General features: G+C 43.3%; 1 protein-coding gene across 2 annotated transcripts in view; it reads right to left on the bottom strand.

Moving 5' to 3' along the window:
* Nucleotides 1-5,172, bottom strand: part of pappaa (pregnancy-associated plasma protein A, pappalysin 1a) — a 114,918-nt gene extending 109,746 nt beyond the window's left edge. For both annotated transcript variants that reach the window (XM_061698279.1, XM_061698280.1), the window contains exon 1: nucleotides 4,506-5,172. In XM_061698279.1, coding sequence (XP_061554263.1) covers nucleotides 4,506-4,902 — 397 coding nt within the window. In that variant the 5' untranslated portion in view covers nucleotides 4,903-5,172. The remainder of the gene's footprint in view (nucleotides 1-4,505) is intronic.
* Nucleotides 5,173-16,349: the final 11,177 nt, after the last annotated feature.

The raw sequence follows: 16,349 nt of genomic DNA, 5'->3' as shown, positions 1-16,349 counted from the left end.
CGGCTATTCGCAGTCAGGCCTGGTCCCTATCCCCGCCACTGTACCTAATATGCATGTTTTTAGAATGTGAGAGGAAGCCAGAATACCCTGGATAAATCCCATGCAAGCGAGTGAGAACATAAAAAACTCCAAATAGAATGAAGACTCGACTCCTTGAACGTCAGAACTGTGGGGCAGATGCGCTAACTAGTTGTCCACCGTGCTGCCGTCTGTAAAACAGACATTTGAAAATCCCAAATAGACATATTAAGTCTTTTTCTTCCCATGATGACATTTTTTTGTGGTTAAGTATGAATGATTGCCTTCATCTGGGTACCAGACACGAATACAACCGAAGCAACTGAAGCACTGCGTTATAGAGCATCTATTATCTCAGCAAATATCAGCTGACGTCTGCATGGAATTCTCCCTGGAGAGAACCTTGGTTCACCTTAACATTTATTTTCTTCTTCCTTTGATGCGGGACAACGCAACATGACCTGGATACGGGGCTAATAGGCCAAAATAAAGTTTGGATAACGTTTGGACGCATATCTTGATGTTCTGATTGTGTGTGTGTCTGTGTGTAACAGGCATTTTTTATTTTATTTTTTAAAGCTGGGATCAATTCTGACCACATGTAACAGTCACAGCAGCACTAAGCTAAAGAAGAGCACAAGACGTACCCAGATATATGATCTGTTGAATGTTAATGGATGCCTATTGACAATAATGGACAACCAAAAAGATGACTTTGTCAGCTCCCTGGTCAGAAAGGAAAATAGCCTTCTAAACAAGCCCTTCATGTACACAAATGCCCCCTTTTTTTGGTACGAGTTATGATCACTGAAGGAACAAGAAATGTAATTGTCTCATGCTACTCCATAAACAAACACAGTGCAGCTCAGCCTCTGGCTGTATGCTTTTGGTACTATGCCAAACTTTCCAAACAGTCACACATGTTACCTGGTTTTCCGGCTGCTTGGAAAAAACCAAAGGGAACGCCAAGCATAGTGCTAAGCTAACTTGCGCGGCACAGGCTACAGGGGGATGGTCTATTGTAAAATCCTTCCTACCATGGTGCGGAGCGGCTCTTTTAAGCTACTAGTCCTCTCATCCGTAACAGCAGTAACCGACGACTAACGGTAAATCAGCGAGAATATACGGTAGCTGAATAGTGAAAAGGGTCAACAGTTACAGAGCAAAATCCCACACTCCAAACAACCGAAACCCAGGAAATGACTCCATACCTTACCAAGTTAGACAAGCTATTGATGTTGCACTTTCCTAAAAATAAATAAATAAATAAATAAACATTGAGTCTGTTATTTATTATTAAATATTATGCAGTAATTACAACCAAGTGCTTTGAGAAACTATTACTGTGATCTGGTCTGTTGGGAGACAGAAAGTACTGCTGGTTGCTCATTGATCAAGCAGCTTTGTCATTGTAACATTTGCGAAAACACAGCTACAAATGACAAAAATAAACCTGTGTACTTACATAAGCTCGCTGTGCTTTCCTGCCAGACGCTGCAGTATTAAAACTCCACAGTCTCCACATTGCCGTAGTGGCCCTCTGTCTCCTCTTGGATAAAAACGGTGTTGTTCATTGGCATTTCAAATGACGCATTCAATAGGGTGTGGTTTTCATCGAATCCCTCCGCCAACAAACGGAGCTGAGCCGAGCTAAGCAGTGGAAAAAAACGGAATAGAGTGAACCCCACCCCCATTTACATTCTTGTCTGTGGAACCTATCCTCAGCTTGTCACTGGAAAACTAACCTATTTGCATATTTATGTTTTTTTTGTAGCACCCAAAGACGCTGGCTAAAAGGACAGCAGCAAATGGTGTCACGGAAGTATTGTTGCAGTTATGTACACTGAAAGACAAAGATCTTTCCTAATTTAGCCTGGGTTGTTCGTGGAAGTTGGGGAGTCTTTGTGCGTGTACATGTGCACTTGCAGCAAATTTTTTTCTCAATCAAACCATTTGTAAGCATTTTTTTGTCAAAGGACAATGTTATAAAATGAGTTTAAAATTACAAACCCTAATTCTAATGAAGTCGGGATGTTGTGATTTAATGTTGGAGCAAAATACGCTGCCATCCAAGCAACGCTTTTTCAGGGATGTTCCTGCTTATTTCAGCAAGACAATGCCAAGCCACATTCTACAAGTGTTACAACAGCGTGGCTTTGTTGTAAAAGAGTGTGATTACCAGCCTGGCCTTCCAGCAGTCCAGACCTGTCTCCCACTGAAAATGTGTAGCACATTATGAAGTGCAAAATATGACAATGGAAAGCCCAGACTGTTGAGCAACTGAAGTTGTACATCAAGCAAGAATGGGGAAGAATCCAACCTACAAAGCCCACCTGTTTTTATTTAAATTTTAAAAAAATGTCGCAACTTTATTGGAATTGGGGTTTGTATAATAAACTTTTGAATCATAGTTTGTGGTACAGTATATTTAAGGTTTGAACTTGAATATAGACAGTTCTAAACATTTTTGCGGGGCATCCATTATTCACGTTTTCTCACTATTCGTAGCAGCGGGTACGTAGTCCCTATCACCCCTTCCACTGTGTATGGACAAACATACAGTATTGAGACACTTGCCCGTTACACCTACAGTGATGGGAAAAATCGGTTCTTCTTTAGCGAACTCATCTAAGCATGTCTTTCAAAGTATGATGCCACTTCCAAACAAAGCTGTGCCGAGTTAAGCAGTTCGTCGGTGGGGGAATATATGGACAAAAATATTAGCACGGCTGGCCGTACGCAAGAAGCAAAAAAAAATCTGTTCTTCTATACCGAAATAATCTGAGCATGCTTTACTCTGGAGCACAAAATAAGGCCTTGCTCGAATTCTTTCCATAGGATTAGATGCACAGAATTGTCCCAAATGTCTTGCTAAGATGAATAGTTAAGATGTTAAGGGCTAGTCCAACCCATAACTGATTAATTAATCCATATAGAGCATCTTATAAATTGCCCAAGGACACTGAGGTGACTTTTTTCCCAGCCTGTCTGATGTCACGCACGGTTTCCCCAACTTTCCAAATGAAAAATAACAACATAAGTAAACAGGTCAAAAATAAGAAACTTTAGAAAAGAGAGGGAGACGAGGGGGAAGGAGGAGGGGGCGATGAGGACACAGGAAAGGAGAAAACTGCAATGGTCAAAACAAGTCGGTCTAGAAAACAGCTGCTGTAAACAAGCCCCATGGATCAAAACAAGGGGATGGGGCATTTGCAGAGGCCTGAATTAGATTTAAAAGATTAGGCTTTATTGGGAATGTTTGATCATCTTATTTGCTCTCTTTAGGGTCCCCCGTTTCCCCCACCCCACCCTCCCCCCAGCATGGCAGAAGGTGACAAAGTAGTGAGAGATGGCATGGGGGAAAAAATATTTGCGTTGGAATCATGTTCTCAGTCTGTGCAGTGCATCTTTAAAAGTGTTTAAAGTGTAGCAAGCGCTGCATGTGCGTACTTATAATCGTCATTAAATGTCACCACAAACTCTTTGAATGTTTTTTTTTTTTTTTTTTTTGCCTTTGCAGAGCATCTCCCTGCCAACTGGCAACTCTAAAAGTGTGCTCTGCAAACAACACACACACACACCATTGTGATTATGTGTGTGTGAAGTCAGACGCAGACTGAAAAAAACAAAAAAAACAAAAAAGAGCGTTTGCTCATACAGTCGAGTGAAAGTCCCACCAAAACGTGCTGCATGCGTCCGTGTGAGGAGGTACCAGGTTCATTCCAGTTCAGTTCGGTTCAAAAGCCGCCAAGCAGCCATCTGCACAACAACGTAAAGGCAGTGTGCAGGTAACGTGTAGCGCGACGCCCCTTATGGGCGAGGCGAGGTAGCGCGCGTCGACGTTCTCTGTAAATTGATTTAACACCTCGACTTTTGGTGGCGCTTTGTAAGCGCGGCTGTAGACCCGAGCGGACGACCCACTCGAGCCCGTCTCCTCACCTCGATGTATCATCTTGATCTATCATGCACTTAAATCTAACTTAGAGCTTTTATTATTAAGAGCCATTATTATTACTATTTATTTATTTTTTGGGTTGCGTGGAGGGGGAAGCGTGGCCGGTGCGTAAAAGTGCGCAAAAAAAAAAAAAAAAAAGCAGTAAATGCTGGAGCCGATCTTTTGAACGACCGTACTAAATAAAAGAATCAATAAACGCGTGACACGCGCTACATATTCACTTCTTGTGACGTGCTCGCGCGTCAAACTTTTTGGGCCATTACATCATAGCTTTAAAATAGCCAAGTGGGCTTTTGGAGGAATACGTCTGAACGCGCGGCCGCACCAGCTGACGCGGCGCTAAATGTGTTCCATCCGAGGCGAGCTGAATGCATTTTTGCATTGATCCGTACACGACTGATGCAAAGTTGACACACGCACGCGCTGACATCATTGGGCAGCGCGGATTAAGTGGCATAAACTGCACAAAAAAAGCCCCCCGTCGCTTGTCATTTTCCCCTTAAAATGGAGCATAAAGAGATGTTCTTCCTACCTGCTATAACAGTGGGGGATCGCTGACCTCCCTCCGGCTTGATCCACATCTCAAGTGTGAAGTTTCCTCTGGGGATCTCCACGCCGGGCTTCAGCCGGAGCTGGTCGCCCCTGCCGGTGAAATAGACCGCCTTGCCCCGCTCAGTGGAGCTCACGTCCGGCTGCGAGGAGGAGCGCCGACGCTGCCGGAGCCCCCGGCGCTCCAAACCGGCCAGGGAGCGCTTGCCCCGGGGCAGACGCGTGGCGCAAGCCCCCGGCACGGTGGCTCTCGCCTCCCTAATGCGCACCAAGTCCCTCTTGGATCTGCCTTTCCGCCGCTCCACCGTCCCGCACTCTGATCCAAAACACAGGATGAGAATCACCAGGCAGGACACCCAGGGAGATGTCCAAAGTTTCATTTTTTTACAATGAAAAATGCCAACCAATGTGACATAAAGCCCAAAATAGAAAAATATAGTCCACAATTCCTCTTCTGTTTGGAGTCCTCTTCTTTTTTTTGCGGTGGAAAGTGTCTAAATAAACCTCATAAAGCTTTGCTGTTTTCCCCTTCTCTTTATAATGCTAAGCCACGACCCCCTCTCTTCTTAAGCAAAACTACTGTGGAGACATTGTGGGGACACGAGGAATATTTGATTCATGTATGTGTTCCACGGTGCCTTTTCAATGGGTCCCATTTAGCCAAAGGGATGACTAATAACTAATCAATCAAGGAGAGGGGGGGGGGGGGGGTACGGCCGATGCCCCCCCTCCTCATCACACCCCCACCCCCCACCCCACCCACCCCCACCCCCTTTGGACGGAAGGAGTTACTCGCAGAGATCCACAGTTGTCCGCCAAGCTGCTGTCACACCTTTTTTCTCTCTCTCTTTTCTTTTTTGAAGGATTTATCCCACCCTTAAGCACAATAAGACATTTGACCAATTAAAAAGGCGAGGCAAAGTGACGGCGGGGCGACCACTCATATTTATTAGAATAAGTGCCCTCAAAAAAATAATAATAATTAAAAAAAAAAAAAAAAATATATATATATATATATATATATATATATATACACACACACACAAACTTCCTTTTGGATGCGTGTGTTTAAAAATAATTGTTAAAAAGTCCAAAAAGTTGCGGCGGAGCGGGACAAGGGGCGCGTCAGCCGCAGCATCGCCGTCCTCACGCGCGCCTAAAGCGGGCACACTTGTACGCACCAGTCGCTCCTCGCTCGCTCGCGGAGCCGGTTGTTCCCCAAGTGTGTGTGTGTGTGTGTGTGTGTGTTTGTGTGTGCATATTCGAAAAGAACAACTCGTGTTTCAAATGTTCCGGATGTGTGTGTATGTAGGTGATCTTATCTCCCAAAAGTGGGAAGTCACACACACACACACGCACGCACGCATACCCACACGCACGCAGGCACGCAGGTAGGGAATTCTCACTGTCCACTGTATGCTGGGATATGGTGATGTTTACTGTGTGTGCTGTAGCCCCCTAGTGGCTACAACCTGAACCAGCTTGCCATGCATTCACAGTGAAATCCATATTTATATTTACACATATTGCATTTAGACACCCACCCCACCCCCGACAGTAAATAATGGAGAAATAATACGTCCCGGGATCAAACTGTCACAGGAAAAAAGAAAATGTACAGGCTATTTTTGCAAAGTATCGTTTTATACAAGTGTAACAAGAAGTATTAACTACGGTGGGTAAAACAGTCAGTAGCCTAAATAATGTGTCTTGAAGTCACAGATGGGCCTCGCGTATACATTTTTTTTTAACATTAACAAGTGCAATAATACAGTACACTAACCACTGCAACAACAAAAAAATAATTAAATAACCGGATTTGCCTTTTTGTACTTCGTACGTTAGTATGCTACGAGCTCACCATTCATAGACTTTATCTGCATGGTTTTTTTTGGACTTTACATGTATCGTCTTAGACTTTATATGCATTTTATTCCTTTAGCCTTTCCATAAATTGTTTTCTGTATATATTTCTATAGCCGTTACATCGTTTTCAATAGCCTTTGCATGTATTTTATTTCAATATAATTGATATAAGATATACGATACGATGCATTGTCTTTACATAGACTTTCAATGAAATGAATTTCCAGACTTTACATGAAGAACATAAATTTAAGATGTATTTACATGAAGCGTCTTTCCATAGGCTTGGCATCTAGTGTATTTCCATAGACTTTAAATGTGATATCTTTCCATACATTCTACATGTTTCTTTCCATAGACTGTACATAATGTTTCTTTCCATAAACTTCATATTTATATGGAGTGTTCTTCCATGGACTTTACACACATTGTGTTTGCACAAGCTTTAAATTGTCTTTCCATAGACTTTACATGTCGTGTCTGTCCATAGAGACGTTACGTTTTTTTTTTCTTTCTTCCAGAGAGACCATCATGTGGAATTTCCCTTGTGCTGTTTGTTGTAAATGTGTGTTGCCACCTACCATTAAAGGCAAGGGGGAACAAACATTCAATATTTGCCTTCTTCCTTCTTGTGTTGTTGCGACTTCGGCCCACATATTTCCCTTTGTGTCTCCAGCATGGGGTGGGTGGAGGTTGGTTGGTGGTGGGGTGGGTGGGGGTAGTGGTTGGGGCATATTGACATTTTGAAATATTGACATGGTGTATGACCTTGAAAGGAAGAGCCGCAGTTTTTAAAACAGCGGTGAAATGGTAAGGTTGTGAACGCATTTTCCTTTTCAGATTTGGTTGCATCGTTACACTTTTTATGAGTGGGGTTCTAGATGCCAAACTTAAATACACATGGATGAGATACAATATTTTCTCACACAACAAGTGTAATTTTTAAAAATGCTAAATGTTAGAATTTCTCTGTACAATTTAATTGTAAACATAATGGTTCATACAGTAGGTTACAAACAGGCTTTCTTCAGGGGTGTGCACGGGAGAGATGGTGTGCCAAAACTATTATTATAGGATGTTGAAGTGGGTGTGTGGCTTGAACATTTTAGGAAAGGCTGAACTGGAGGACGCCTGGTGGTATGTAAGATTGCCATCAACAACAATATACGTCCGGTTTTTATAAAGTGCTGTGGTGCACCAACTTGATGGGGCGCCGACTCAATTGGAATCTTGAATCTTTATCCTGCTGCAAAAGTTTGACAATGTCCTTTCTACTGAGGGTGTGTCATGGGTAAAGGTGTTCCGCTGTTTCTTTCTCTGTTGGGATTTTTAAAGTGGTTTCATACGTTTAGGAATAGCCTTTTGGGGAGTGTGTGTGTGTGTGCTGGGACGAAGAGTTGCACCGACTAGGGATGTTGAAGGACGTCTGGTGCTTCAAGAATTTTGTCCGATACGATTGTCCGCTACATTGAAGCATTTTTTTTTTTTTTTTTGACGCCATATGCTCTAGGCAGTCTTGTATGTCAAATGGCTTTTTGAAGCCATTTGACATACTTGGCAAATAAAGAGGATTCTGATTCTGATATTACTGTACAATTAAAAAAAAAATAATAATGTTTTGTAGGTTTTTTCCTCTGGCCTAAAATGCCCAGTACAGTACAAAGTTATTGTAAATAAATATTTTAAAAAGTTTGAAAATGTTTGAAAGTTTCACGTTATATCTAAATTTACCACGCCGGTCGGTGTGTTTGGTCATGGTGACATTGTTGACATACAGTACTCATCATAGGCGAGTTGCTTTCATGAGCCGCAAGGAATTAGCGTGCTTCCTAGTTCCAAATCTGTTGCCATAGGTGAATTGCTTGACAAAAAAATAACTGTTATTGTACCTAAAATAGCATGTTCCAGACTACAAAGACTGGTGTTTTGTCCTCCTGAGGGCTGCAGCCATGACACACACTCTCTCTCTGCCCTATGTACAATAGACAATAGATTTACCATTGTTACATGGCCACCACGTCAAAACCACACATTCAACATGACCACCACATAGGCACAGGAGGTTCTAGTATTGTATGTCTGTGACCCTGAAATATGTCCTATGCTCTGCCTGCATTGCGCCACAGTTCCAGTAAACAACAGCGGCCAATTCTGTAACTAACAGACTTTGTCAACGGCCTTTTATGTGACAAATGTAAACTATTTTTAGACACATTGCTCAGACCCGACAGTCCGTTTGATCTGATATCCGTTATATCGAGGTCCGTTTTATCAAGGTTCCACTGTATGTAATTGTCATATTCATCATCAGTTTCTTAAAGCGGTGCTCTGAAAGGTACTTGTAACATGTAAGAATGTGTAATGACGTCTATTAAAGTGGGTCCTGAATTCTTGACAGTAGAAAAATCAAGTCCTGGTGTGACAACAGTTGAGAACCAAGGGTTTAGGAACGGCAAAATCAGAAGATGCCTAGTGGGATATCATAAAAGGTAGCCTAAAATTTGTCGGACCTTACCTCGGACAGTGTCAAACAAAAATTAACATTATCCTAAAGCTAGACTATTTTCTATTTTGGATGCTATTTGATCGTGCAAGTGTACCCACTGTTGTGTCTGGCGTGTATGAGGAGGTCGTTCGGCATCCCATTGTTATGCAATGAGACTGTTTTACTACCGTCTGTCTTGTAGCCTCCCCATTCAAACCCGCTGAAAGGGTGTTACACCTCACCTTATTACACAAGATGATCCGTGGTTATTTTTAGATCTGACGCTCAAGAAATAACATCCAATTTTAACCTACCAACCCAAGAGGCTTTAGGTCAAGAAGCTGCCATACTCCACAGACTCTATAGACTTCATTTGCAATATTTCCATAGGCCTTAAAGTGCCTTTCCATAGGCCTTAGCCCCGAGAGGTGGTCCTACTGATTCTTACAAATAATTGTGAAGCCACGTTTGACGTCTCTCATGAGAATAATGACAAACGTTAGAATTGGGACGTTATGATACAGTGCACTGGTGTACATCATCCAACTGCCGTGGCGATGTGGTCGCTGGTTCTCACTTGTGTTTAGAGGAAAGCGGTAGCGGCGTGCTCCCGCAATAATCCCACTGCGTCATCCAAGCCACTGTGGAGCGATCGGCAGCAGATAAATAGGAGAAAAAAAACACAGCATCATAATCCACTAATGCACTGATCTTAATCTGTGACTGTTTTAAAGTGCAAACCTAAATGCGTTTGCATTTTCAAATGTCGTGGCTGATCTTACGCCATCTACGCTGTCAAGTGTCAACCATGATCGGTGAATATCGAACAAGTATCAAAAAAAAAAAAATGTCAATAGAACTATTTGACGTCTGCCAGATTCTCTAACGCTAAATATATTAGCGTTAGAGAATCAACCATGAAAGCTTTTAAGAGTATAATCCCAACTACAAACTCACAGCAGCGGCTCAAACTTTCAGCCATTCCGTGAAAACTGTCACGCAGAACCTTTTTTTCCCCCGAGCTCAAAAGGAAACCACTTGCTGACGAGGGCCAAGAGCGACCGGCGTGGAGGTGTTGTTTGTTACGTTTAACCGATGGCAAAGATTATGGGAAATGTATACGCTATACGCATAAATCGGGTTTAATCTTTTCTAATGCTTTTGACAGCTGTCATTTTTTTTAGATGCGCTTAGCATGGAAGGGCAGCCAGTTCAGATGGACACTGGAGTATTTACAGTATATCGTATGCACGCTGGACAGGGAAAAGAGGAAAAAAGCAGGACACAGATCTCCAAATCGTCGTGTCAGCATCAAAGCTAATGCTAGGAGGTGTCCTGCCTGGTTCCCTGATATCAAAGCCCACCCAAAAAAGATGAAAGATTAAAAGTGTAATGGTATGTTATTTCCTCCTTACAATTTATGATTTACGACCCAAAATGGTGGATCATGGTTGCATATTTTTTCATGAATTTGCTAATGCTTTTATCATATATGCATAATTGAACATTGACAGCCTTGCTTTTCGTTTTGTTGAGTGAGTGTGCAGGTGAGAGGGGATGTGCCAACTCTATCGGTGGTGCACAGCTGCAAAACTTCAGGAATAGCCTTTTTTCTTCAGGGTGTGCGCTGGAGAGATGGGGTGCGCCAATGCTGTCGGTATGTTGAAAGGCGTGTGGATCTAAAAAAGGTTTACATATGGTCTTTTTTTTTGAGGGTGTGCGCTGGGGACACGAGGTTAACCAATTCTGTCGGCATGCTGAAGGGGGTGCACAGCTTAAACAGTTTGGAAAGGGCCTTTTTCAGGGTGTGTGCCAACTCTGGGGTTATGTTGAAGGGGGTGCATGGCTTCAAAATTGAGGGAAATGCCTTTTTTGAGGGTGAGCACTGGGGAAAGTGGGTGTGCCAACTCGGTTGGAGAGAGTTACATGGCGTCAAAATTTTGTGAATGACACTTTTGTAGGGTGTGCGCTGGGAGGGATGGACTCTGTGGGGATATCACAGAGGTGAATAGTTTCGAAAAAAGTTGCCACTTTTCAAAGGTGTGCACCAACCCAGTTGGTATGTTGAAAGAGGTGAACAGTTTGGGTGTGTTTTTTTTTTTTTTAAGTGCGTGCACTGCGGAGAGGGGGGGTGGGGGGGCTCCAGTTTTTTTGGTCTGTTGTAGGGGGCTTCAAACATTTAGGGAAGGCCTTCTTATAGGGTATGCACTGCGGATAGGGGGTGCATTAACGCTGTTCAAAGAGGTGCGCAGCATCGAAAGTTTGAAAATGGCATTCTTTAGGTTATGTGCTGGGAAGAGGAGGTGTGCCAACTCTGTCGGGATGTTGAAAGGGGGGCGCGGCTTAAAAAGTTGGGGAACGGCTGATCTAAAGGATTACGAGGCAATAATTGGAAGGTCACATTGCAGTATTAGGCTGCTTAGCTTAGTGTGGATGTCAGGGTGTAGTTGAGTCATTTCATCTCTGATTTCTGGCCTTGAATGATGTCTCTCATGAGCACTTCCATCAGCACGTCATGATCCATTACATTATTATTTATTTATTTATTTTATTTCTATATTTCAGCCCAGCACTTCTGACTACCCCCGGTCGGCCACTTGATCTTCCACGTGCTCCGGCATCCATTAGTTATAGCTTCCAGCTGCGGAGCGACACACACAAGCACACACAGACACACACAGACACACACACACGAGATGAGGCGGGATGCCACAGCGTTATTCATCACAATCCCACCGTCCTGTATGCCGCTTGGCTTCTTACTTGCGTCTTTGAGGTTGCACTTGAGCCAGTTTTGCTGAAGAGAGCTACCTCATAAGCGACTCATCGCCCTGCACCACAGTTTCCCTCACGCTGGCACGCACCCTAAAAAAAAAAGGCCATTCAAGCTTTTGAACCCATGTACCCCTTCAACATCCCAACAGAGTTGGCGCACTCCCTCTCCACAGTGCACACCCGAAAAAAGGAATTAAAACTTTTGAAGCCAAGCACCCCCTTCAACGTCAACAGAATTGTCATACACCCTCTCCCATTCTCGTACTTTTGAAGCTGCGCACCAATTTCAACATCTTACCAGAATTGGGACACCGCTTCTCCCAAACACATACCGTAAAAGAAGGCCATTCCCAATTTTTTTAAGGCACAAACCCCGTTTCAAAATATCGACTGAGTTGTCACACCACCTCAAAAAGACCATTCTAAAACTTCTGAGGCTGCCCACCTCTTTCAACACCCTGAGAGTGGTGCACCCCCTATCGTCATCGCAATCCCAAGAAAGGTCACGGTCGATTTTTTGAAGAAATGTACCCCTTCCTTTCAACATTCCAACAGTTGTCACACCTCCTCACCCACAAAAAAAACAAGGCCACACAAAAACCTTTGACGCTGCACACGCCATTCGACATCACAGAGCGGGCGCACGCCCGTCCCCTATAATACGCCATAAAAGGAAGCCATGTCACAAGCTTTTAAGGCTGTGTAAACCCTTCAAACATGCTGGTAGAATTAGCACACCCCCTGTCCTCAGCGGACACCCTAAAAGAGGCCTTTCTCAAACTTTTCAAGCTGCGCACCACCAACATCCTAACAGAGATGGCGCACCCACTCCACCAAGCGCACACCCTAATAAAGGCTTTTCTGATACTTATGAATGCTACTTGCCCTTTACAACACCCTGCCAAAATTGTCACACCAACTCTTCCCAGCAAATAAAAAAAGGCCATTCTCAAACTTTGACAAGAGTTGCCATAGCCCCAGCGCGCACCCTAAAAAGCTTCAACCGGCGTTCTGGAAGAGGTGTCACTGTATAATGCAAATTAGCCAAAACATTGAATTTACTTTCACAATACACTTTAAGAGAGGTATTTTCCAGTGCAGTATTTTTGGACACTTCTGCTTTATGCCGGTTCATTACGAAAATTAATGAGCTCACAAGGTTTATAGCCACTCCCGTAAGCAGTAATATAGACGAAAGCATTAAGGTGCCAGCCTTTATGGGACTTTTTTGAGAAGATCAATTGTTCCTCAAAAGGGAGAAAGTGTGATGAATTAGTCTTAACAGGAAGGGCCCGGCGTTCAAAAAGTCGCCGTCACAGCCACATCCTGCATTTTGGCTGCGGCTGTTGTGAGTGAAGCGTGTAGTAAATAATATTAATCCATCATAGCTCAGAGACCACAACCGAGGCTGTTGGAACCTTGTTTGAATTGCGCTGCTTTTGGGGGAAGAATTATATGCGCAGAGTACGGCACAGTCAGCACACCGCCGCTCGCCACCGCCACTGCCCCTCCGTCTAGACGCTAGGAAACGTCCATATGGAGATGTTTAATGCGCTCGTTAGCCGGCCCGCTTGAAATACACTTGCACTGACGCTCATCCATAAAAACACAAAGTGGAGTGCGCTCTGTGCAGATGAATGAACCGAGTTGACGCATCCAAGCCTGATTTGGCACGAGGCCGCGACGTTGCCAAGTGTGGCAAGGAAAGAGATGATTCCTCGGAACGCTTCTTGAGGTAGTCTGATCCCTTTGGGTAAGGACGAGTGGAAAATGTCTGCTAAGGTGAATGGGATACGGCCCGCTGGAAGAAAATGAAAAATAAAACTTCATCGGTTCGCTCCTTTCGACATGCCAAGCATTTGGCGCACCACCTCTTTCCAGTGCACACCCTGAAAAAGTAAGGCCAATCTTAAACTTTTAAAGCCCCGATACTCAGCGCACACCATTAAAAAAACGGTAACTCTAAAACCTTTGAAATTGTGCACTCCTTTCTACATCCTGAAAATGAGGTTGCACACCCAGTCTCTCCAGTGCACTGAGTGTCGCTTCGCAAGCGATGGGGCGGGAGGTGCCCCTCGTGCTGCTTCCTTCGCCCTAAGCAACCTCGCTACTATTATTAGTCTTGTCTTCTGTGACGTTTGATGTAAATATGACGATTAGTTTGTTCTTGGCGTGGTCAGGAACGAGATGGCTCAAGTGGACGGCCGTCATTGAAAAATCTGCAAATGGCCTGTTTAAACATTACATTTTCATTTCAGCTCAGAAGAAACGTACGGGTATTTTTCTACCAAAGAGTCAAGGTTTCGGTCACAAATTTAATCCATTAATTAGGCTCAGAGAAGTGTTTATGATTTAAAATGGCAATTATTTAACTGGCAAGTCTTAAAAGACAGGGTGCGTAAGTAATTACAGGCAGCCGCCTCATTAGCGCTAGGTTACTGTTTCACGACACTGTGAGGAGCTGCAGAAGTAACACAGTCATAACAGCGTGTAGCAAATTCATTTGTCCATCCATCCATTTTCTTTCACCGCTTCTCCTCATTAGGGTCGCGGGCTGGTGGAGCCTATCCCAGCGGTAGGCGGGGTACAACCCGAACCGGTCGCCAGCCAATCGCAGCAAATTCATTTATTTTAAATGAATAAATTCATTAAATTACATTTTTGTACACAATATAATAGTACAAATAACAAAAACAATTTTTTTTTTTTTTTTTTTTTTTTGTACTAGGAAAAGCAGGCTTTGCCTAATGAAAATATAATTTTGGCCTTAAATTGAATTGTCAGGAAATTTTGTTGCTTTACTTAGTTGCCGACCCCTGCCCTAAAAAAAAAGCCATTCTCGAACCTTTGAAGCAGTGCACCCCTTTCAAGATCTCAAAAGAGTAGGGAGACCCCGTCTCTCAGCACGCACCCAGTAAAAGGTCACTTCCGGACTTTTGAAGTTGCACACGCAATTCAACATCGCAAAAATCTCACAGAGTTAACACAACCATGCTCCTCAGTAAAAATCCTAAAAAAAAAAATTCCAAAACTTTTAAAGGTATGCTTCCACTTCAACATCACAGCAGAATTAGCGCACCCCCAAAAAAGCTGGTCAAACCTGCGCACCCGCGCCGACGTCGTGACAGAGTGGGCAGGGTCTTATTTATTAGGAATACTAGAAAAAATAAGTTGTAATGTTAATTGGAAAAAAAGTCATAATGTGACATGATCACGGTGGTATTTAGTCAAGGTAAAAGTAATATATCATCCAAAAAAAAAAGTTACAATGTTACAAAAAGAAGGTTGTTTCTTCCTCCAAACAAATATTCTCAGAATAAAGTAGAAATGTTAAGAGAAAAAAGTTGGAACGTTACAAAATGAACTTTTACATATTAACGTAATATAATATTGACTTTTCTGTGAAAATATAAGTGATAATATTGATGACCTGGGACACATTCATCCACTTTACAATATTTCCTCAGGGAAAAGTATGTTTACAAAGAAATCACAGGTCGAGCAGCATCATTTGAAAGCTTTGTAACAATCTGTCAGCTAAACCCCACAGAAAAACATGCCGACAAATTCAAAGCACTCTCAAGTGTCCTTTATTTACATTTACTCTTTTTTTAATACTACAAAGAGTTTTTTTGCTCAACACAGTACGTGCAGCCCTGTCCTCTAACAAAAGTGTGTTTACACTCAACTTAATGTTGATAAAGCCTGTGATTCAAATGGAATGACTCAACTACATCTTGTGAGCCACACTAAGCACGAAATTATTACTTCATAATCCTTTAAATCAGCCATTCCCTAACTTTTGGAGCCACACACCCCTTCTGACATGCCGACAGAGTTGGCATATCGCAAACCCCATCGCACACCCTCAAGAAAAAGGACATTGCTAAAGTTTTTAAGCCGCGCGTCGCCAACTTACCGACAGAATTGACGCACACCCACTTCGCAGCACATACCCTAAAAACTGTCATTGTGAAGCTTTCGAAGCCATGCATGCCTTTTAACATCCTGACAGAGTTGATACAATCCCCCAATAAACACCCTCAAAAAAGCCACTCCCGACCTTTTGAATTTGCGCACCCCCTTCAACATCTCCCTCTCACCGGCACAGAACCTCAAAACAGGCCATTTTGAAACTTTTGAAGCCGCATACCCCCTACTACATCCCCACCCACCGAGTTGATGCACCCCCTCTCGTCAGTACACACCCTAGGCCCTTCCTAAATTTGTGAAGCCGCACACCACCATAAACATCCGGACAAAAGTGCAGCACCCTCATCCCCAATGCACACCCTTAAAAAAAAATTAAGTTGTAACACCGCCTCAGCCCAGAGCGTACCTGGAAAAAGGCCATTCCTACACACTTGAAGCTGTGAACCCCATTTAACGTTCCGACAGAGTTGGCGCACCTCTTTTCACCAGGGTGCACCCTCAAAAACAAGTTGATTATATGTCAAGTTATGTATTCCTGATTCTGCCTTGTTTGAAGGGATGAAACACGGGGGATGGATGCTTCTGCGATCGGTGACCACATTTAACTTCCCGGCAGGAAAAAACATATCCGGATTGTCCAGAATGCATACAGTAAAGAACAGTAACACAAGCCGATGCAAAGAATATGACTCATGCGCTTCGGGGTGCGCCCAGTGTGTCAACAACATTGTGTGTGTTGTTGACAGGACTGCGACGCACAGATGTAAT

This window comes from Phycodurus eques, chromosome 15 (genome assembly GCF_024500275.1).
Source record: "Phycodurus eques isolate BA_2022a chromosome 15, UOR_Pequ_1.1, whole genome shotgun sequence".
NCBI lineage: Eukaryota > Metazoa > Chordata > Actinopteri > Syngnathiformes > Syngnathidae > Phycodurus > Phycodurus eques.
The sequence above is the reverse complement of the archived record's forward strand: the minus strand, read 5'-3'. Positions and strand labels throughout refer to the sequence as shown.